The 24,803-nt window shown below is 36.1% G+C and overlaps 1 protein-coding gene across 1 annotated transcript; it reads right to left on the bottom strand.

Annotated features, from left to right (window-relative positions):
• Positions 1–1,897: 1,897 nt before the first annotated feature.
• On the bottom strand, positions 1,898–21,875 carry oaz2a (ornithine decarboxylase antizyme 2a). The gene is given in 6 exon segments (XM_056451501.1): positions 1,898–5,172; positions 6,827–6,912; positions 7,347–7,519; positions 12,835–12,912; positions 12,914–12,965; positions 21,718–21,875. Coding segments are annotated over 6 exon segments (618 nt in total). The 5' UTR covers positions 21,816–21,875; the 3' UTR covers positions 1,898–5,041.
• Between the last annotated feature and the right edge of the window lie 2,928 nt (positions 21,876–24,803).

Below are 24,803 nucleotides of genomic sequence, written 5' to 3' on the forward strand. Positions count from 1 at the left end.
TCTGGAAATGTCTGCCACTAATGTGTGTTGTGTAACCGAGTTTTCAGGATGTTGAGAATACTTTGTTGCCCAGATGACCACAAAATATCATATATTAGTCATTCGTAGTACTGTAGTGGAATTATGGGTACTTGTTTAAACATTCAAAAGTTATTATTATTATTGTTGGAGATTTTGTTGATTAATAATACTTTTTAAACCTTTAAAATCACTATATATTTCTATTTTTTGTGTGTGTTTGTGCTCTAATGTGGGTCTATAACAACATATAATAAGTAAATAGTAATTTAATGCAACTATTTTTGACTTCTTAGCAAGTGTATCCTTAAAATAGTTTACTGTTGGGTACCATAGTGAATTGTGAAAATAATACTTTAAGCAAAACCATTTTCTGTGTTTTACGCAAGACTATCATAACCAAATTGTTAGATTTACTTATGCAGTTATCTAATCTTTGACTGAGGCGTTGTATTTTGCGCGCTTTCCAAGAAGCGCGGGAATATTATGCACGTGTTGCGTAAGCGCGCGAAATGATTAAAGGCTCCGAGGTCAGACCTGCACGCAACGAGGAGCTCGCACAGTAACCCGACAGCACAGAAATGTTAACGTTTTACACACTGGGAGAATTTAGGTCATTTTATGGACGAGATTGTCGTGATGTAACCCAGCACGGATCGTTAAGTGCTAATGGCCTGCAGGTCTGTCACTGTTCACAGCAACAGACGCTCTTCAGCCTGTCAACAGAAGTCAGTCAGCGTTTGAATGGAGGTACATCTGGGTTTCCGAGGGTTTCATAACCATTGTTATTTCATGTCTAATGATAGATAGATAGGTATTTTGCACTAAAATTGTAATCTATGGTAGCTATGAGGATGATTAATATGCTTGTGTAGCATTACGAACTGGTTGTGCTAACAATAAGTACAAATTTTAAACAAACCAAAGTAACAACAAATTAACTAGGATTTTGCCACAATTTTTTTTTTTAACCATGGTATGTGTAGGATATAACCAGTTTTACACCTTATCTTTCTTGTCATAACTAAGTCGAGACAGTATTGGTTACTTGTGTTAGCGTTAGCCATATAAAACAGCTTATTATGTTGCTTGATATTAGTATTTTCTTTTATTAACTTACTTTCAATGTTATGCCATAAACACAGTTTGTAGCGCAAGTAGTTTAACCCTTTACTGGCATTTGCTAATAGTCATTTACCCACACCGAAAGTCATATTCACTGAAAAGGAGCTTACTTCCACATGGCCAAACAAGGTGGATAAATGGTAGTCAAGTAAAATGAAATAATGTGTAGTTTTTGTAATGGATATTGTCAAAATATTAGGATGTGAATGCGTAAAAATATTGCTCAAGCATGACTTTCTTATAGTTAACATGATTAAATATTAACCATTAAAATATAGTTGTTTTTTGTAGAAGACTCCATTATGAATGAACTAAATGAGCATCATCGCTCTAGTCTAAAACAATACACAAAACACACTGTCTTTATTAGCGATTTCATTTTAATCATGCACCTACTTTTAAAATATTCAATTATTTCTGGCTTTAAACAATCCAAAAATATATATTTTAACATAAATGACTTTGAGAGCTGGCGGTTCATTCCGCTGTGGCGACCCCAGTTTAATAAAGGGACTAAGCCGAAAAGAGAATGAATGAATGGATGACTTCGAGAGCTACAGCCAAGAAGAATGTATAACAAAGACCCAAAAGAGGGTGAGTATATTTACCACACTTACCATAGTTTTATTAGTGTAATATCAGCTTTGGACTACTGAAGGATTTGCTTTAATCAACATTATCAAACATTTTATTTTGTCTTTCAGCTCGTTTATGGAAAAACTGGTTTACTGGTGGACAAAAAAAAGGCAAGTCATGATGTTTATTTTTTTCATGTGTGTTTTATTTGGACATAAGGAAAAAAGTTCAAGGTATACAAGTGTAGATTGTCATTAAATGATTTCACTCTAAACTCTACACTACAAAAAACTTAATGAATCAATCAATATAGACAAAATAATATCGTAGATAAAAATAAAATTTAAGAACAAAAACAAACAAACAAACATTCTCTAAAAGCTTATTGTCACAGCCCATGAGGAAAAGCAAGATCTATTTACACATGCAAAACCTAAAGGCCACCCTGCTGAGAAGTCTGAATTCGCTGAACACCTATCATTTCCACAGAGATGACCCAGAATGGAGGAAACAGAGGCTTCTGCTCCAGGGAATGTTTTTGCATGTTTTACCTGACTGCGTCGGGATTTACCGAGCCTGCTATTCTGAAGGTGCTGCTACCTGTCTTATCTGAGTGAAACTTGAGGCGGCGTTCACTTTGAATGGAGCCCATTATCTTTGGCAAGTATACGTTAAGTTCGCTAAACACTGCAAGACATCTCAAACGGCTCAAAATACATCTCTGCAATGCGCCGCGGACTGAATTGCTTGTGTTTTCCTAAAGTGCTTGTGTTAAACCCCTGAGGGGCAGAAGGTGGGGTTGGTTTACTCTCATGAATTGTGAAGACAAATGATATAATGGACTATGGTAAGACTCAGAGCATCTTCCTAAATAAAAACGAGGATCTATTGACCTCATTCTTCATGCCATATGAATCTTTTTGGCTCGAGACTCAATTTGATTTTTGATTAGATTTTTCACTTTTGATTTTACGGTCTCATTAATAATTGATTTTTAGCCATTAGAAACAGCGGCTTGATGTTGCAAACTGATTATATTATTCTACTTTTTATGTAAAGTCATGAACACACTTGTTTGTAGAGCGAGTACACTCCCTGACAAAAGTCTTGTCAGCTATCCAAGTTTTAGGAAGAACCGGTTTCCCCCCACAGTCCAAAGACATGCGGTACAGGTGGACTGGGTAGGCTAAATGTGTGCAAATGAGTGTGTATGGGTTTTCCAGTGATGGGTTGCGGCTGGAAGGGCATCCGCTGCGTAAAACATATGCTGGATAAGTTGGCGGTTCATTCCGCTGTGGCGACCCCAGATTAGTAAAGGGACTAAACCGAAAAGAAAATGAATGAATAATTAGGACAGTAATGTCTGACTTTGCTGAGACAAAAGTCTTGTCACTTAACAGAAATAATGTCCTGTATAGATTATAAAGTCATGCTGCAGTGGAAACAGAATGAATATTGTGTATGACTCCTTTGAGCTTAAAGAACTGCATCCATACATAATTTTTCCTTCACCAAACTTGACTAATTTCTGTGAGAATCCTGGGTCCATGTGGGCACCAATAGGTTTTCTGCAGTATTTGTGATTGGGGTGTAGCTCAACAGATGATTCATCAGAAAAGTCTACCTTCTGAAACTTTTCCAAATGATCAACTAGAAGTCAAGTTACTATTTGATGCTCTTACAACTGGGATCAACGACAAGACGTTCGTCAGGTAGTGTATTTTGACCGTTTTATTAATCCTCCCATAGGAAACTCAATTGGAAAGTATAAAACCGTCGCAAAAACGAGCACACTTCCGCATAGCAGAATAAGGTCAATAGGGTTTTTTTTGTTTGTTTTTTATTTAACTAGAATGGTTCATCACAAACATGCTCATGCATCTAGAAGCGTTCAAGTCTGGTCTTATTTTAAAGAATAAACAGACCTGGGCCGATTGACTTCTATTCAAAGGACTTGTTAAAAGCAAACCTCACAACCAGACTAAGATAAACGTCGACTAATTTTACACTTAAGTGCATTGTTGGGGTCTGGAATGATGCTATGGTGTTTTTATTAAACTCAAACTAGAATGCTGCGTTGCAACCAGTATTTTCAACTACTGAGAATAAAGCCATTGGTTGCATGATGATTATGGGAGGATATAAACACACATTTATTCTCATTTTAATTGTTATTTAATGTGGGAAATTTTACTTACAGTTGAAGACAACATTATTACCCCTTCTGTGAAGGTTTAATTCTTTTAGAGAAGATCTAGTTTTAATAATTAATTTATAAAAACTAGTTTCTTTGGTCTTTGCCGTGATGTCAGGACAGACTATTTAATTGTTACTTTGCAAGATATCAGTGTTCAGCTTAAAATGCAATTTAAAGGCAAGTTAGATTAGACTAGACAAGTCATTAGACAACAGTGGTTTGCTGTAGTCAGTAAAATATATATATTTTCTTAAGGGGGCTATTAATATTGATCTTTAAACAAGTATAAAAATGAAAAACTACTTATATTTCAGGCAAACAAAAAAAAATAAGACTTTCTCCAGAAGAAAAATATAAGAAATAATGTGAAAATCCCCTTTGCCCTTTAAACATTACTTGAGAAATATTTACATTTCACAGGAGGGCTAATGATTTTGCATTCAACTGTGTATTTAAGTTGCTTAGAACTGAATTTTTAGCACTTCCTTTGCACTTGTTCCTGTGTCGTTTTAGACTGAAATCACAATTTCCATAGACCTTTCCAAGTTGGACGTCCAACTTCAAGTGCACTCAAACTGTGGAAAGTTGGACATTCAAAGAGCTGAATGGAACGTAGTATAAATCCTAATGAGCGTCTGAAGGACTAATTATGCTGTTGAAGAGAGTCGAGTCTTAGTTACTAAGAGCTGAGCGCTTTTTGTTGAATGATTAACCAGCTGAAACTCCTAGAGAAGAGTAAAACCAGAAGACTGACGAACTGAAGCACATAAATCGCCAACAAAAAGCAGTTTACAGTCGATTACAAATGCATTCCCTTCTGAAAAACGTATCATTACCATCTCTGCCATCTAAATCTGCTGTTCTATACATGACTGTTTTGATATATGGTGTGAATTAACAGAAAGGATATGCTGGATTCTGGTTTAGCACCAACCCACCTCCTGCTGATGGAGTGACCAATCAGAACAGATCGGTGAGATAATAACCCGAAGCTGAACCAATCAGAGTGTTAGTTGGCGCAGCTACGGCCCTCCCCCTGTCTTTAAAGTCACTTTGATGCAGAGGTTTAGAGAGGGGGAGGAAGAGGGGTGGGGGGCATCTTAAGATTGACAGAGAGTGTGATGGTCACTCTTCATCTGAACTGCTGCTGTCCATAGAATAGACCATAAAGAGGAGATCGGGCCGAGCCGGCACCAGCGGGTGACCCGGTTTCACCACTTCAAAACCCATGTAGTGGAAGGTCTTCATTATGGACACTAAAAGTGGAAGGAAAAAGGGTTCATTATTTATTGATTTATGGTAATTATTAGACTAATTATACGGTTTTAAAAACGCAAAATGCAAGTTCGGTCATAATTTAGGGAATGTTCTAGGGCTGCACAATGTTGGAAAAATCGGACATTGCGATATTTTGTTTTTCAGAAATTAAATAGTGTGATATATATACAATTTCACTGGATTACTATGGAGCCAGATCAGTCTCAAATATAATACACTTACGAAATAAAATTCATACATGCACAATTCACATTCACAAAATTCAATTTGTGAAATTCAAAACAATTCATAAATACAACACAATTCGTCAATTCACAAGTAAAAATCAAATATATTTGCGAAGTGAATTGGATTTGTGTAGTTTTGAATCGTGTTTTGAATTTGCGAATTGGATTTATGTATTTTTGAATTTGCGAACTGGATTTGTGTATTTTTGAGTTGTTTTGAATTGGATTTGTGTATTTTTAAATCGTGTTTTGAATTTGAGAATTGGATTTGTGCATTTTTGAATCGTGTTTTGAATTTGCGAATTGGATTTGTGTATTTATGAATTATGTTTTAAATTTGAGAATTGGATTTGTGTATTTTTTATCGTGTTTTGAATTTGAGAATTGGATTTGTGCATTTTTGAATCGTGTTTTGAATTTACGAATTGGATTTGTGCATTTTTGAATCGTGTTTTGAATTTACGAATTGGATTTGTGCATTTTTGAATCGTGTTTTGAATTTGCGAATTGGATTTGTGTATTTTTGAATTTGCGAACTGGATTTGTGTATTTTTGAGTTGTTTTGAATTGGATTTGTGTATTTTTGAATCGTGTTTTGGATTTGTGCATTTTTTAATCGTGTTTTGAATTTGAGAATTGGATTTGTGTATTTTTGAATCGTGTTTTGAATTTGAGAATTGGATTTGTGTATTTTTGAATCGTGTTTTGAATTTGAGAATTGGATTTGTGTATTTTTGAATCGTGTTTTGAATTTGAGAATTGGATTTGTGTATTTTTGAATCGTGTTTTGAATTCGCGAGTTGGATTTGTGTATTTTTGAATCGTGTTTTGAATTCGCGAGTTGGATTTGTGTATTTTTGAATCGTGTTTTGAATTTGAGAATTGGATTTGCGCATTTACGAATCGTGTTTTGAACTTACAAAATAGATTTTGTACATTTTTGAATTGTGTTGCAGATGTATGAACCATGTTTTGTAAATATATTATTTTTGAAACTGATCTGGCTCCATAAGACGACTGCTATTTGGAAAGAATGTATTATTTTCGAATGATTGGCATGATTCTGTAGGAAAGTGAATCATGCATTAAATTTAATAAGAAAATAACAAGCAAAGATAAAAGCGAAATAAACTGTGTTTTATGGTTTTCGGGGCAGTCAGATTGTATTCAGGTACGGAATTTGAATAATCAAATGTAAAAACTGCAAAAGTCTTTACTGATATAAATAATTCAATAAAATTTTCTTTATTAAAGTTACAAACTGTAAAATATCTTGTGCCTGAATGCTTTAAATTCTCTCAGGCCTCAGGTTACTAACAAACAACCAATATCTTAATAATAGACAGGTAATAAGCCACTAGTTAATAATGAGAATTGGTACTTAAAGTGTTTAAATGTATCTTACGTCGATCATCTCTGTTTTTGTGCAGCCACAGGAACACATAGCTGACTTTCAACTGCTCCTCTGCAAACTCCAGCAGCCTGGTGAAACTGCAGCGTAATGAGACAGAGACAGACAGAGATAGAGGGGGTGACGCACTGCTGCTTTTACATAATGTGCATCTTATGTAATAATGCAGATGTACTAGCCACAGAACAACTTCAGTCACACACACACTTAATGCTTTCTGACAAGTCCAGCACCTGCTTGCTGAAGGTAAAACACTCTGTACAAATGCGTGCAGTGATCTAGCTGACAGCATGTCACTGATCCAAATGAGAAATGACTATCATGCTTCTTTCACAGCCTCATATCGCTGATAAAAAGTTGCACGAAAAACCAACCTCAGCTGCTTTGGGCTAAAATTAAACCAGCTGTTTGTTCGGCTGTGACCTAAAACTGTCTGTTAAAGTCAGAGACGGATATCCTGCTATCAACTTTACACTTTTTAGCCACACAATGGCAGATTATAAACCCAATTTACCCTTCTCTGCTGCCATTGTGAAGAGCACCAGCAGGGATTTCCAGATAGAGAGCGTCGTCAGACAGAACCGTGTCCCAGGAGGAGATCCGTCGCTCGCTCAGCTGGTACTGGAAGTGCAGGACAGGGGGCGCTCCGCTTACCGACCCTGCCTGGGTCACCGTCAACTTTTCGTCCTGAGGTTAACAGAGACATATAATGTTAGACACATCCGAACGCCATTTTATAGCAGACCAAAACTAAATGTTCTGATCTAAAAGCTGTTCATATTTTAACCCAAGAGACTCTGCGAGTATGTTTGTATGCTTAAAATGAAAATTCTGCCATCATTTACTCATCCTCTACTTGTTCCAAGTTGGTTTGGTTCTGTTTAACACAAAGAAAGATGTATTGAAGAATGTTGAAAACAGCCATTGACTTCCATAGTATTTTTTTTTTTGTTCCTACTATGGATGTCTATGTCTGCTTTTTTCCCAACATTTCAGAAGATCTTGTTTTGTGTTCAACATAAGAAAAATGAGTGTGAGTAAATGGTGTGGAAATGTTAATTTGTGAACTATACCTTTAATAACTCAACATAAACCAATTGTCATGGCTAGTTTTTTGTCTCTTATGCCCATTCCACCCCAAATATAAACACATGAACTGCTTTCTGTTGGTTTATGAAATTATGCGTGTTTAATTTGTGGAACGTGTCCATAATTCAGATTTAAGTGCATTTAGGTGGAGAAAATGATTTACAATTAACAATGTGATATATTTTCTCAAACTCAAATGTTTTCTTAACTCAAAGAATTATAAAATGTGTTCTCATCTTAAATGAGAGGGTGTATGAGTGTTTCTTTGAACTGGGTTGTGGCTGGAAGGGCATCCGCTGCGTAAAACATATGCCAGAATAGTTGGTCGGTTATTAAGCTGAAGGAAAATGATTGAATGAATGTTCTCATCTTATGATATTCAGCAGACATAGAAAATGTACAAGCACGTACAATGCTGCATCCTGAGAGGTGGATAATATTAATGTTTTATATAACATGACAGATTAAGATGCACAAATTCGTACATTTTGATCTCACTAAGAGTAAATAAACTGATCTACTAACAAATGTCTTGTAAGACATAATTGACTTGCATTAACCAGGAAAACGGGATCATTTTAATAAGATAATTTTGTTATCAGCATACACAAATTACGTTTGCAGTTTGTTTAAACTACTCATTTAAAATGAGCTGAAGCAACACAATTCTTGGTTTTTTTTTGGGGGGGGGGGGGGGGGGGGCAACTTAATTGTTTTATGTTCAATCCACATAAATTTGTAAAAACTAATAAGCTAACTTAATTCCTTCATATTGTCGCAACCCAAATTGATTGTGTGGAACCCCTTTTTCTTTACAATGTCTTATATGATTATGTAAACATGCTCAGTTACTTTGACAAGAGATCAACTTTGTAGATGTTCCTCCTATCAATTCAAATGAGACCATTGTTGAAATTCAGGGGTGGATAATATTAATGATTTATTTAACATGCCATAACTTAAATACTCCGTGTAAGATGCACAAATTCATGTGGTTTGATCTCACTAAATGGTAAATAAACTGATCTACTAATAAAGTAAAACGTTGTTGACTTGCATTAACTAAGAAAATTGGATATTGTAATAAGATGATTGAGATATCAGCATGCACTCAAAAAATTGTTTGCTGTTTAATTAAAATGAGCTAAAACAACAATTCTTCATTTTTTTTGGGGCCAACTTAATTGTTTTGTTCAATCCACATAAATTTGTAAAAACTAATAAGCTAACTTAATTCCTTCATGTTGTCGCAACCCAAATTGATTGTGTGGAACCCCTTTTTCTTTACAATGTCTTATCTGATTATGTAAACATGCTCAGTTACTTTGACAAGAGATCAACTTTGTCGATGTTCCTCCTATCAATTCAAATGAGATCGTTGTTGAAATTCAGGGGTGGATAATATTAATGCTTTACATAACTTAAATACTCCGTGTAAGATGCACAAATTCATATTGTTTGATCTCACTAAATGGTAAATAAATCTACTAATAAAGTTTTGTAAAACGTAGTTGACTTGCATTGACTAAGAAAATTAGATATTGTAATAAGATGATTGAGATATCAGCATGCACTCAAAAAATTGTTTGCTGTTTAATTAAAACGAGCTGAAACAACACAATTCTTCAGTTTTTTTGGGGACAACTTAATTGTTTTATGTTCAATCCACATAAATTTGTAAAAACTAATAAAATTACTTAATTCCTTCATGTTGTCGCAACTTAAATTGTGTGGAACCCCATTTTTTTACTATGTATTGCTGAGTATGTAAACATGCTCAGTTACTTTGGCAAATGATCAACTTTGTAGATGTTTCTCCGATAAATCCAAATGAGGCCATTATTGAAATTCAATACAGTTTGAAAGAGTTCCTAGCTAAAACTATGCAATATTACCTCTTAATTGCAAATCAATCTAAATGTGATGCACTCAATCACGACAGCAGTGTTTGGGACATTATGTATATAGAAATTCCCTTTTGCTCTATTGAACCCTCAGTAGATTTTCAATCGATTTTCGTCTAAATATTACCCAGAGTGGCTTTGTAGACAAATCAATGGCTATAAATGAGCTCAGTAGCTTGCACAACAGGTGTAAGCGATCCAAAACCTCTTAACCTTTTGAGACAGTCACATGTCTGTGCACAGACAGTGCTGACATCTATAGTCTCTCGCGCAGATGATCAGGTGAATGCCGAGTTCAAGTGCCAACACCATGCATATGTAGGGCAGATGGAAACTTAGCAGTAAATATGGCATGGAGCTATGTGACAAAAAAACAAGCCCTAGAGATCCCGGCAGTCTCCCTGCCTCGGGCTGTTTGTGTGTATGGTTTATTTTGGACTGCTCAAGCCTTTTATCGATTAAACTATTCATTCACAGGTCAAGGTTTTCAGGATCATGCTGTGATAGTAAAATAGTAATCTGAGCTGGGTTGTGTTTCATTTTGCATACTATCTACACTAGATTATTGATTCTATTTTGATATACTAATTGAGTTAGGTATTATAGTCTTGCTAAGCTAACAGATTTGATAATTGCTCACAGATTTAAGGATTAATGAACTATTCTGGGCTTTTACCTTAAATGTCATCCTGTGACTGTGAAACGGTAAACTAAGATGGGCTACTACATCCCAATTTGCTTGCAATTTTCTGATGTTTAACAGAATATCAAATCTTGTCATAGTTAAAGCATAAAACATTAGTATAGTTCAGCATTTTATAGGGTCTACATAGTAATTTCATTAGCCTGCCCTGTATCAAATATATTATCATGAATGGGCTTTTATCATTCATTCATTCATTTATTTTCCTTCGGCTTAGTCTCTGATTTTCAGAGGTCGCCACAGCAGAATGAACCGGCAACTATTCCGGCATATGTTTTACACAGCGGATGCTTTTCCAGTCGCAACCCAGTACTGGGAAACACCTATACACTCACACATTTACACATACACTACGACCAATTTAGTCTATTCAATTCACCAATAGTGCATGTCTAGGGACTGTGGGGGAAATCGGAGGAAACCCATGCCAACACTGGGTGAACATACAAACTACACACACAAATGCCAACTGGCCCAGTCCGGGACAAGAACCAGCGACCTTCTTGCTGTGAGGCGACAGTGATAACCACTGAGCCACCATGCCACCCTTGGGCATTATAAGTGTGGTGCTATTTGGTATGTAAAAATAAATATATATGCATAAAAACATATCTGCATTGTTTCTCTACGGTGACATTTATTTTAACTAATTAACTAAATTTATTTTAACTAAATTTAACTTCTTTTTGAAGAAAAAAAATGTGAAGGGAATTAATTTGATTGCTGAGGTTTGCTATTGGAGGATCTCAAATATGTAAATAAATATTGTGATGACACATATTAACAATAATAATGTGTGCAGATTAATAATGTGTCGCGAACTCTAATTTTTAATAAATAAACTCCCCAATTGTCAAAGATTATTTCATGGTAACTTTACAAATGGACATTTGTTTTTACTTGTAAGGTTGATTTATACTTCTGCGTTAAGCGCACGAGTATGCTTTGGCGCAGCCTATGTGTAGACTCATAGCCCTCACCTTGGCCGACACTGATGCCCACCTCTCAATAATGTAACTACACCTCACAACGACGCGTAGCGCAAGCTTTGTGATTAGTCGGCTTGGTAGCGCTGACAAGTGTGGGCGGGACCGAGAGCCGCGCGAACCTGTTGGAGCGAGTGTTTACAAGTGTGGAGTCCCGTAAAAGAGCTCCTGATGGAAAGTTTTGTTTTGTATATGATTAAAGTTGTTGCACGTCCACTGGTTCCCGCCTCAAAACAAGTGAGTTTGAGCTACTTCTACAATAAGGTAGCGTTCAGGAAAAACAAAACACCAGCGAAGAAACTCGACACAGAGGAACATAAAAACCTCAGTGCCAGCTAGCGTTTCGGAAGTGTTATTGCAGAGCAACACAGAAAGTGCACAAAAGTATAAATGCACGACGACGCACAAGGCTTGCGCCGTGGGTCACGCCAATCACTCGACGCAGAAGTGTAAACCAGGCCTAACAGTCATAAAAAAAAATATACATCAACTTGTCTAGATGAAATCTCTTGTTTACTGTGCGCTGTTTAAAGTTAATAATTAAATATATTTGGTGAGTTTTAAAGTTTTTTTTTAGCTGCAAATATTAAAAAATATATAATAATGACTTTTTTTCACCCTATTAATGCAACATATTCTGGGAGATACAACTTATAAAATCCTAAAATAAATAAAACAGTTTAAAATCTCCAAGTTTTGGGTCTAGATGATATTAAAAAAGGACATGAAATTATTATTTTTTTTGTTTATCGTTCTCCACTCTTGCTTGTTTGAAGTACAAAATAAATAAAAACTAACCATATTGATTTTGTTAGCTCACATTGCTAGTTCTGTGGTGAACAATTCATCTGTGCATGTCATTAAGAAGAAAGAAAAAAATAGTTTGCCCTTGTAATCTTTAATTAAAATCTGAAAATGCACTTCCTGTGTGTTTTCAGTTCAATTCTCAGATTAGGTCTGTCTGAGGTATTGGGCGTGGCTAACATTTAACCACGCCCCTTCGGCTATCAGTTTTGAAAACAAACAGAAAAGGTGAGCAGGAGGAGTCTGTTAGCTTGTAAGAACTCTCCCCAAACACTTTTCCAGATCTTTCTGACTGAAATGCCTACTTTACTACTCCCAATCAGCTCGCAGTAGAAAAAACAAGCCACGCCCACTGTTTTCTCATTTAATATTCTGTTTCTCTAGTCACAATACAAAAAAAATGGTTGGAGTTTCATGTTCATGTGGACTTCAATGTCTAAAATCTTTCATTCTCAATATTGCACATATCTGAGCAACTGACAGCAGACTTCGTAGTAAATGAATGTGTGTTTTCACCTTGTGCAGTACACTGTGAGGGAGATCCCTGCCCGTCCCTCGCCCACCCGGGATCTTCGTTAGTGGGAGAGGGGCATCAGGAGCACCACAGAGGCCCTGGAGCCCGCTGCCTCGAGCCCAGCACAGCACAACTGCAAGACAGAGACAAAGAAAACATCTCATATCACTGTGAGAGATTAACACAACATTCCTCGAGTGCTTTAACAAAAACTGCTGTGTGTTTCCAAAAACGATCCTCTCTCTCTCTCTCTCGGCATCATGAGTCGAATGCATGATGCAGCTTGGCACAGGACTGAGGATGCCAGCTGATAATAGAGATAGCCATCCTGCCAGCAGCAGAAAAACAGTCTGGCTGTCTGCTGAAATGTTGCCACTTTTAGCAGTTCCCTCTTTATGTTTTATGCTTTATCACTGTTATCTTTACTGAAAAAAGACATGAGCGTCAAGTGTTATAATCACTTGTGGATCATGAGAAATACATGAAAGTTGGTTTATCGATTTTTACATGTGAAAAAGTTTGTAATGAATCTTTTTTCAACATGAAAATATTCCAAAACCACATGTTTTATGCGTGTTTCTCAAGTTATTTTAACATGTGATGCTCATGTAGCTAATTCAAAAATAGGTTTTAGAAATATTTTGGCATATATGTTTTATGTGACAGCTTTCATATACAGTTGAAGTCAGAATTATTAGCCCCCCCTGAATTATTAGCCCCCTGTTCATTTTTTCCCCCAATTTCTGTTTAACGGAGAGGTTTTTTCAACACATTTCTAAACATAATCATTTTAATAACTCATCTCTAATAACTGATTTATTTTATCTTTGTCATGATGACAGTAAATAATATTTGACCAGATATTTTTCAAGATACTTCTATTCAGCTTAAAGTGACATTTAAAGGCTCAACTAGGTTAACTAGGCAGGTTAGGGTAATTAGGCAAGTTATTGTATAACGATGGTTTGTTCTGTAGACTATTGAAAAAAAATATAGCTTAAAGCTTAAATCTAGCTTATATAGCTAATAATTTTGACCTTAAAATGGATTTTTAAAAAAAATTAAAACTGCTTTTATTCTAGCTGAAATAAAGCAAATAAGACCTTGTCCAGAAGAAAAAATATTATCAGACATACTGTGAAAATTTCCTTGCTCTGTTAAACATCATTTGGGAAATATTAAAAAAAAAGAAAAGAAAATTCAAAGCAGGGCTAATAATTCTGACTTCAACTGTATGTGAAATCAAAACATAAACCTTTGTATGTCATATATGTCAGATTTTTAACATTTCCACTTAACGTCTAACTTGCATTACCATTGGCTCTTTTAACCCTGCAATATCATCAACGTTAACATTTCTTATTTACTTTAAATGGAGTGACGTCAAACGTTGCCGAACTAAATTGTTGGTCTATTGAGTCGTGTTGGTCAGTTTATTCTTTCAACTCTTCAAATGCCAATGCAAGCATCAGCCAATCAGATCGCTTCATGCAAATATATTAGCACAGACGCAATAGAGTGGAGGAACTATGACGTCAATTTGTATGCAAAAACCAGGAAGTGAGTTAGCATTTTAGCAGTTCCGGTTCCCTCGTCCCTAAGTCAATGGGATTTCAGTTAAATAGCTTAAATAAGGTCCGTGGCCAAAACAAACTCAAGACACTTTCATGTTTTATTCTACGACATAAAACACATCAGTTATATCTCACTCTTGACTTTTTAAATCGGTTACGCTTCATTAAAAAGATTGCTAAAGTTGCTAAATGGTACTACAGGCGCTGTCAAAGACATAATACGACATTGAGCTGAACTGGTCTGGAACACAGCTTAACTGTGTTGGGGATTTGGATTTGTCGGTGATTTTCATGTAGTAATTTATAGTTATAGTTTATAGTAGTATTTTTCTAATTGGGAAATCATATTGTGTGTAGATAATGCCTTCACTGGTAAATACAGTCAAGACAGATTAATTTGTTGATCCTTTATTTTAATTAAACAACATTTTGAAGATACAGCTTAACAGTGCAGCCGGTCTCTTTCCTGCTCTTAGTAATGGAAACGTGTGAATAAATATGTAAAAATACTTACATATTAACTGTCATTTTAACGTGATCAAGTGATTTTTCTTCATCTGAACACATTTAACTCCATCATAACTGCAATATTTACACTCCACCATAAAATGTGTAGCATATGTGACTGTATGGGCTGCCTTTCGCTGTACTTCGTGACATAAAAAGAATATTGAATGTTGTCCTCGATCTATGATGGAACTTGCAGGCATTTGATAGACTTGTCCCTCATGCCTCATTTCTGTTGTCTGTTAAGGTAAGCAGGCTGTGTGCACGCGAGCGATACACTTATTTAAATATGTCTTATATGTAGGCACATTTATACTTTTTTTTTTATTTTTAAACTTTTACAACAACCGTAAAGCAAAACAGATTTCCCACGTAAAAACTATCCAAAAGGCATGTAGGTCTGTGTTTTTGTGTATTTATTTGTTTATTATATATAGCGCGGATTATAATATAATAAACCGAGAGATTAAATCTTGGTGCATATTTCTAAAAATCAGCTTGATAAGTTGTCTGTAGCAATGTGGTGCTGACGTCACAGGCGAGTGCCCCGAAGGCACTGTAGTCTGTTAATAGCCTAATGTTAGCTTTTCAATTCTTGCGTTAGCATTTTAGATCCAAAAGTGCTCAAAGTTGTATTTTGGTGTGAAGATTATCCAGCTGGACAAAACATGTAAGTGTAATGAACAGTGTTTGAACACAGAGCTTATTATTCGCAATCTTCGAAAAGCCTATGGGAAAATCCTATAGGGATTTTATCGAGGGCACCAGTTTTATGCTAACAGCCAATTAGCCTACAAGGTGACATCATAGTTCCAGTCACGTTATAGCACTGGATCAAAATGGAGAAAAAGCATATTGTTGCTGGCAACCATTGCTTTATGATCGATCTGTTATATATACTCGTACTCGGAACAAGCTTGAAAGTAGTGGAGGCGGTTGGTGAATATGCTTTGTGTAGTACTATGTGATTGGCTGTCATTACTATTACGATTGCAGCAATGCAAAGCTTTAGACACGCCCTCCATCAAGCGTTAACATAGACGCCCCATGCGATTTCAAACTATAAAGTTAAACTAAACTAGTACTAAAATTATACCAAGCTAAGTTTATGTAGAACATTTACTTGTTGCATTACATTAAATCTGAATATTAGCCCATTCAAACACACACAGAAAAACAATATTAAAGATATTTAGCAATGCGTGGAATTATGTTGTCGGTTATATCTGTGAATTGGACTGCCATATTATTTTATACTCAAAATCATTTTTACAGCTATATAATAATTGTCATTCTTGAAAATCAACAGTCATTTAAACGAATGAACAGATCTCATTTATAAAAATCACATGCTCTGGTAAACCTCATGTGCTTTATTCAGTGTTAAATGCTAATAATGTGAGTTTGAATGCCATTTTACCTGATATTTATTGCCATACTACTGAAAACAGTGGCAGATAGTTCACCTCAGATCTTGAAAATAAAATAAACCATTTGAAATTGAACTTTAGAACTGTGACCTCTGTTAAAAAGGTTCAATATGTATTAATTAGATTATAAACCTTACTATTTCATTGGAGTGCAATATTCTGTACTCACCTAATGTTTACGTTCATAATATTTATATTATTTGCTAATTAATAACCTATTAATAATTAATAACTCTAAGTCTGTGTCTCATTTCGGAGGCTGCTACTGTCCACCGGAGGTCGCATTTTGGTCGCGGACACATATTTTGAGAGCCTTCCTGAATGAATGAATGAATGAATGAATGAATGAAATGCGCTGTTTTCCACTAAAGGCAACCCAGTGTGCTGAATTATAACAGGCTAAACTGGCTTTGGGAAGGTTAAATGAGCCAAAACAAAGACAGCCGTTTTGGCACGTAACGCACATTTTCAGAGCAGAATATCTGACTTCAGCATTGTTTTTCAGATAAATTAGAATGTTCACTTAGCATGTTTCTTAAATATCTGCAAACATATCATGGTATTTTTATGCTTAAGTCCAAAACTTACATAGAGCACCTTTAACTTAAATATTGACTTAATTGATCAGGTTTAAATCATCATATGAGCCATAAAAATACATAAATAAGAATTAATTCTGGTGCATGTTCACTTTTAGGAAGGATTCTACACAAATTTTATGAATCAGACCACAGGATTATTGTACTGATTTTGCATGAAACTACATTGTGTTACAGTGAAGAAAGATTAGCTGACCTGACGCCAGTTTTGCAGAGATATTTAGGTTGTCTAAGACAGATGTTTCACTTTCCACTTGACAGAAGAGAGGCAGCTTGCACGGATCACAAACAAGCACATGACTTGAAAACAAGTCTGTAAATAGCAGCTTGGCTGAGAACATTTCGCATCCCAAAGGGCTTGAGTTACAGCGCTGGCGTTTAGAGACAGTAATAACAGACATTTATGTTCCCGTGACATGCTGGGAGATCTTTGGATCTGACGAAGCCAGGCCACGCGTTGTCAGCGAAAATCTCTCATTACAATCAGAGCTAGAAAAAACCCACTTTTCATAAACAGCCCTGTTTACAACTGACTCTACTGAGAAATAGAAGCTCTTTAAACTGATCCAAAAACAGAACATTGATATTTCATGCCGTTATCAGCTGACGTGCATCCATTACAGCACAAATCAAACGGCTGTTCAAGTCCTGGGCACTTTGCTTTCTAGTCTCATGAGCCAGATTACCCAGCAGGCATATGAGAGAAGGCAGGCGTAGTGTGATTTTTTTTCTTGCCCTGGCAACCAAATATGTCACCTTGGCTACAATTTTGCATTGTGACCACATTAAAACAGGTGAAGCTATAACTGGGGATGTTTAGTTTCATTTTTGGTTGCTCTACTGACCATTTCTACTTGTGTGACAGATTCAAGGCTCTAGACTCCTCTTTGAGTCTCTATATTGAGCGTTGGGACTCTGCGAGTGAAATGTCAGCTTGTTTTGAAAGCAGACACTTTCACCCTCTGACATTCAAGCACCTTCCACCCCTTCATCGTCTCTGATTATACGCTCTGAAGAGATTCAGGTCAATGGAAAAAAAAAGGAAACTGAAACTTTCTGGGATTCATTTCACATGGAGCAAACTTGTTTTGTGTTTACACTTTCTTAGCTTGCCAGTGCAAACGTCTGTCGCAATGATGTCGTCAGTGTTTGCACAAGACTTTTGGATGGAGTTAACGTCATATCAGTGCTATGTAGAATATTTTGTTGAGCTTGCCTCGTGATAATGGGATTCCTGGATTTTGTGAATCATCTGTTTTGCATTTCTTTAAAATTTAATTTTGGGATCTCTGCAACTTTTAATCATGAAAAGTTTAACATAGTGGGTTTTATGGATATTTTAGCAGACTGAACTGGTATTTCGTGTTGGTTAATCGTGTAAATTACAGTACACAAACTGTAATGAGCTGCCAACACCTTTTCTGTTATTTTATATATGTATATGTGTGTGTGTATGTATATGTGTGTATGTATATGTGTGTGTGTGTGTGTGTGTGTATATATGTATATGTGTGTGTGTGTGTATGTATATATGTATGTGTGTGTATATATATATATATGTATGTGTGTATATGTATATATATATATATATATATATATATATATATATATATATATATATATATATATATATATATATATATATATATATATATATATATATATGTGTATATATGTTTCAAATTACTAAAAACCTACATAACAAAATAATTTATGCATAACAAGTCACATTGTTAAACTGCAGATTTAAATTTTAAGTAAATCTTTAAAATTAAGGTCCCATAATGCAATTCAAATGCATAAATAAACAGAAAATGTTAATTAAAACATAGTGTAAGTGAAAACTCTAAATTTTTAAGGTCAAAAACAGCACACATTTACAAGAGAATATGCATATTACAGGTACAAATTAACTAATTAATTCCAATCATACATCATCACAATGTATTACTTTATTTCCTCATGTGCTCATGTTTTAATAAATTATTTTCTTGTTGCAATTAAATGAAAAGGAGAGAATTATTTATTTGGTCACAGTTTGCTAAAATCATTATTTTGGGGGACTGTTTTCTTGGCCATGATCTGACTACACTACCACACTTGATTATCATCTCTCCTGATGGTTTGCAGCCTATTTGCTCTGCTTTTGTGCCGTTTTGGACATTATTTCGGACAACCATTTATCTTCTTCCATTCATTTCTATTTTGGACAACTATTTGTCTACTTCCATTATTTCTATGCTTCCATCATTGCTTACACCCTTGTGCTAATTTGCGCTGTTTATTAAATCCATTAATTCAATTTCCTTTTAGCTTAGTCCCTTATTTATCAGAGGTCGCCACAGCGGAATGAACCACCAACTATTCCTGCATATGTTTTACGCAGTGGATGCCCTTCCAGCCGCAACCCAGTACAGAGAAACACCCATGCACTCTCGCATTCACACACACTCATACACTATGGCCAATTTTGTTTACCCAATTCACCAATAGACCATATTAAGGGGCATAAACAATAACAATGGTCCTATCTTATTTCCTGTCCTACATTTTTCATTTCTATAGCTTACGAGAATCCAAAAAGGTCCACATATTTATAAATAATGTTATGATTTAATGCTAGGTCATGATTGAATTGTCTGTTGTTATAGTTATGGAATAGTTTAACAACAAGCAGGAAATGTTCATGGGCCAATAACATTGCCACATTGAAATGGTCTATAGCGCATGTCTTTTGGGCTGTGGGGGAAATCGAAGCACCCAAAGGTAACCCACGCAAACACAGGGGGAACATGCAAACTCCACACAGAAATGCCAACTGGCCCAGCTTCTTGCTGTGAGGTGACAATGCTAACCACTGAGCCACCATGCCACCCAGTTTATTAAATTCCATATCCCAGTTATGAGCAACAGTTAAGGATACTGTATGATTCTTAGAGTCCAAAAGCATGATCTATTCCCTAAAGAAATCCAAAGCTCCTCTTTTGTTACTAAGAAAGTAGTTCGCCTGATTCTACAGAAAGCTTTTCAAACAAACAAGATCATTCCTGACCTGCAGGACCAGCACAGGGTTACAGTCCGGATCTGCTGGGATTCAGGTTAATCTTTAGTGCAGTAATTACTGGCTCCACTAAGTGTTTGGAAAACGACCAGGAAACAGTCAAAAACCAAAACAGGATAGCGCGGGTCTTCCAGGAAAACAGTTATCACTTGGCTACAGAGGGGCATGAAGTGTGATGTCTGACCTTCGGCTCACAGCGAACATGTTTTTTAGACCAGGAGAGGTGGAAGGTTTGTGCTTTCACGTATCCGATTACAAAGCCTCAGCAAGCAGTTGGCCTTCCCTGACAACAAGTCTGACATGTTTCTGTTTTGTCAGAGATTTGGAGTTGCTGCGCTTTTCCTTAACACCGTTTCTCTTTTGAGCGTTGCAGGTCTGGATCAACTCCAAGACAAATAACGAAAACACAAACATGAAACTGAGAAACAGGACGTTGCATGAAATGTGAGTGTGGATAGATGGTGACCTGCGAGGGAAAACGTGTTCATGCAGCACGATGCAATGAATTTAACATGATTGTGAATTGTTAAAGGTCTACACTCTCGAATCTGGGCCACTGCAAAGATGTAAAGCTGAACAGCAGAGCTTTCTAGGAAGTATATCTTATGTAAGGTTTATCTAACGCTCTATCCCTGTACCTTATCTCAGGTTAAAAATGGTTTATCAGCTTCTCACCAGGACCTCTGCTAATCATGGCACAAAAACAAAGACGTTTCACTGAAAACATTTGCAGGAAGGGTTTCAAAACAGGAGTCTTGCTAGGGTTTCCATCCTCCGCTTAGGAAATGCCAAAGTACACAATTAGATTGATTTTGGAGAAACTGATTATCTTTTGGGAAGAGCGAGTTAGTCAGGAACGACAAGCTCGTGAGTTGACGGGGTTATGGATGAAATATTTATAGCATCAGTTCTGTCTCTCGCACTCACTCATCTGTCTGCTCGACATTAAATCCGCTTTGATAACAGAGAAGACAGCGTGACTCTGATCCTTCAGTACAACACAATCATCCCTGCCCATTCATAATTTACCTCACACTTATACGTCCATACAAAATGTTCAATGTGTTTGTAGTTGAAATTACTTTTTAATAATTATATTTTATTGGATTTTTCAAGAACAACCACAAAGAAACACACACACACACAAAAACACAAACACTTGGCACTGTCTCGGACAAATCCCATACGAGTCAATGAACGAATAACAATGACAACTTAGTTTAGCAAGTGACAACAGAAAATAGAATAAGGAAGTAAAAATAAATAATTAAATATGTAAAATAAGTGAATTAAGTCTCTGAAGATTCCTCTGAGTGGCTGGTTTGCTCATCCAGATAGTTAAGAAATAAATTAAATTACATTTTAAGACATCAAATAATAATATACAGTATTAAATATACAGGTATGTATTAAAAAATATTGCATTAGAGAGCACTTAATTACACTTTTATTTAATTTTATATTTATTTCTCTTTACTGCATTATCTAGTCTTTCTATTTCAATAATTCAATAATAATCTGTGTATGTATGTGTGTGTACGTTGCATGTTGTACGTTATCATTTAAACACATTTTAAGAGGCAAGTATATACAAATGTGTTGCTGGCGACTTAAAACTAAAACATAACACAATAATCAGCTGCAAAAACTCAAGCTGTATGTGTGGGAAATAATATGTTGTGTGTCAGTAAAGCATAATCGCGTATCATCTCACCTCTCCTCTGTGTTGCACATGTTTTCCTCGTAGGCTGCCTTACTCTGATAACCCGAAAAGTGAGTGTTGTGTAGAAAGTCCACGGAGAAATGCACCATTCATCTAATAATTCTCTCTGATGTGTTCTGCTGTACGGGCTCCGTGCTTTGACACCGAGCTCTGAGTGCGCGGTGACGTTTAGGAACTACTTCTGAATATTAATGAATCTACGTCATGTCTGCCAATCGAAAGCGGAGAGCAAAAGGCAGCCTTGTTAATATTAATTAACGTGTCGCGTGGAGATTCATGGGAAACAGACGTATGACAAGGAAGTGAGAGATATTAATCCGTTTTTAAATATCGAGATGGACAGTATATTGTGTTTTTATATATTCTACACACATATATAATACTTACATTGTGTTTAATGGATGCAGAAGCTTAACGTTTAAACGTGGCGTTAATCGCCCGAGGGATTCTGGGAAATGAAGTTTGAATCTTTGAACATTCCAGAAGAGTCTCTGACGTTTACATTTAAAGTACGAATCAAATCAAACTAACCATATTGATTTTGTTAGCTCATGCTGCTAGTTTTGTGGTGAACAATTCATCTGTGCATGTCAATAAAAAAAAGTTTGCCTTTGGAATCTAAATTTAGGTCGTTGCTAGATCGGATACGTTTGCGGCCGGAAGTTAATGAGAATTATTTCTGTTATTTATTCAATTTCACATTTGTTGTATTTTATTAACATCTACTCACACCACAACCCTAAACCCAACCGTCACAGTAATGTAAAAATATTACATATTGTTATACAGTGTCATAAAAAAAATGCTGCTTTATTAATGTACACACTGCACTTCCAGCCGGCTGCATATCTGATCTAGACTTTTCCCTAAATTTAAAATCTGAGGTGTTGGGCGTGGCTAACATACTTAACCACGCCCCTCCAACTGTCCGTTTTGACAACAAATAGAAATGGTGAGGAGGAGGTGTTTGTTAGGGTGTAATAACTCCTCAGAAACCCTTTTCCCGATCTTTCCGAATGAAATGCCTACTTTACTACATCCAATCAGCTCATAGTAGAAAAAACAAGCCACGCCCACTTAGTGCTGTGCAATTAATCGAAAATTCAGTTTCAATTTCGGTTTTGGCTTCTCACGATTATGAAAAAGCATTAATCGAGATAAACGATTATTCCATCATATACCGCCCCTTTCCAGTTGTACACATTTGTTGCTCTGCAAAGCTCAGTTCCACGTGAAAATGACTAAAAGCATGTATTGTAATGTAACTTTTGCAGCACAGGATGTGCATCATTCATTGATGTACATTCGAATCATTCATGTTTTTAAAAGTGCGAATGAGACCGCATGCTGCTGTGTGTGTGCGCGCTCAGCCTCTGAGACGAGCAGAGCTCACACATTAAGTCATCTTAATGTGAGCGCTTTAATGGTCAAATAGGTATCAAAACGCGGTGTTTAGTGATTATTCATATTAACCTTCATTTGTGTAATAAACAAACGAGTCGAGAATCAAAAGACACGTGAAAGAGAAACTATTAATCAGAACTGCACTGCTCTTAAAGTGACAGCGCACAATATTCCTGCTGCCGACTGTTTTCATCACTAATCAAACAACCAAAGGAGAAAATCCCTCACTGCTTGACTGAAGGACTTTAGTAGCTATAATTAAAGTTATTTTCTTACAGTAAAGATGCTTAAAGCACAGTTTGTTTGATATTTTTATTCTATTGTATTTATTTCCCTTATTGACAGGTAGGAAAATAACTGTATATATACAAAGTAAATTATTTGAGCTCCTGAATTATTAGCGACCCTTTCCCACTAATTTGTGTTTAATGAAAAGTAGATTTTTTTCCAACCCATTTCTAAACATAATAGATTTAATTTAACTCATTTCTAGTAACTGATTTCTTTTATCTTGCTTTGATGACAGCACATAATATTTTACTAGATATTTTTCAAGATACAGGCATTTCAGATACAGGATTAAAGTGCGATTTCACGAGTTCACACTTGCAATAGTTTCAGAATAAAGCGTATTTGGCGTGCTGTCCGGGGAGAGGGCTCTGAGCTCGGGGAAGACACCCAAACTCAAGTTATTCCCCTTATCAGGAAACAGAGAGGAATAGGGATTCGAGCGAAGTATCTAGCCCGGCCCCAGAACGCTCCCCCCGGGATTGTAATGCTTAAGAGGTGAGGTGACGTATGGAGAGAGATTAGACTCAATAATAATTCACGCAAAAGACACGATGTACACATGCGTAGCCAAATTCACGTACGTAAAATATTTATTTATACTTACAAAAACAATTCACATGCACAAAATAAAAATACATTTTCATAAAATACGTTTCACAAATGCAAAACACCATTTGCAAATATATAAGAGTGTACAAAAAGTTTTGAATGTTTAAAATTCACGAGTTCATCCTGAATGAGAATGTGCAAATCCTCTCTCACGTACGACTCACCCTAAATACGAGTGTGTGCATTTTTGAGACTTTCCTGTCAGCACACACCTCCCACGTGAGTCACTCGTGCCCTGTAGCCAATAAGATGCGAGCTTACTGTTCAACCAATCACAACCAATCACAACTCAACATTTGCGCAGTCTGACTTAATTAACGGAGATGATCCTCTAAGAAGAAGAATACTCCTCTATTTAGCATGGCAGGTGAAGAGCGGGATGCGCGGGTAAGTGGTTACTTGATTTCTATAGTGGTTTATGTATGCAAAGATTAAGTATCAAACGTTTGTTAAAGCAATGGCTGCTGTTGTTTATAATGTAAACTTTATAACGTAAATTAAGATCATCTCCGTTAATTAAGTCAGACTGCGCAAATGTTGAGTTGTGATTGGTTGTGATTGGTTGAACAGTAAGCTCGCATCTTATTGGCTACAGGGCACGAGTGACTCACGTGGGAGGTGTGTGCTGACAGGAAAGTCTCAAAAATGCACACACTCGTATTTAGGGTGAGTCGTACGTGAGAGAGGATTTGCACATTCTCATTCAGGATGAACTCGTGAATTTTAAACATTCAAAACTTTTTGTACACTCTTATATATTTGCAAATGGTGTT

This window comes from Danio aesculapii, chromosome 25, assembly GCF_903798145.1.
Source record: "Danio aesculapii chromosome 25, fDanAes4.1, whole genome shotgun sequence".
Taxonomy (NCBI): domain Eukaryota; kingdom Metazoa; phylum Chordata; class Actinopteri; order Cypriniformes; family Danionidae; genus Danio; species Danio aesculapii.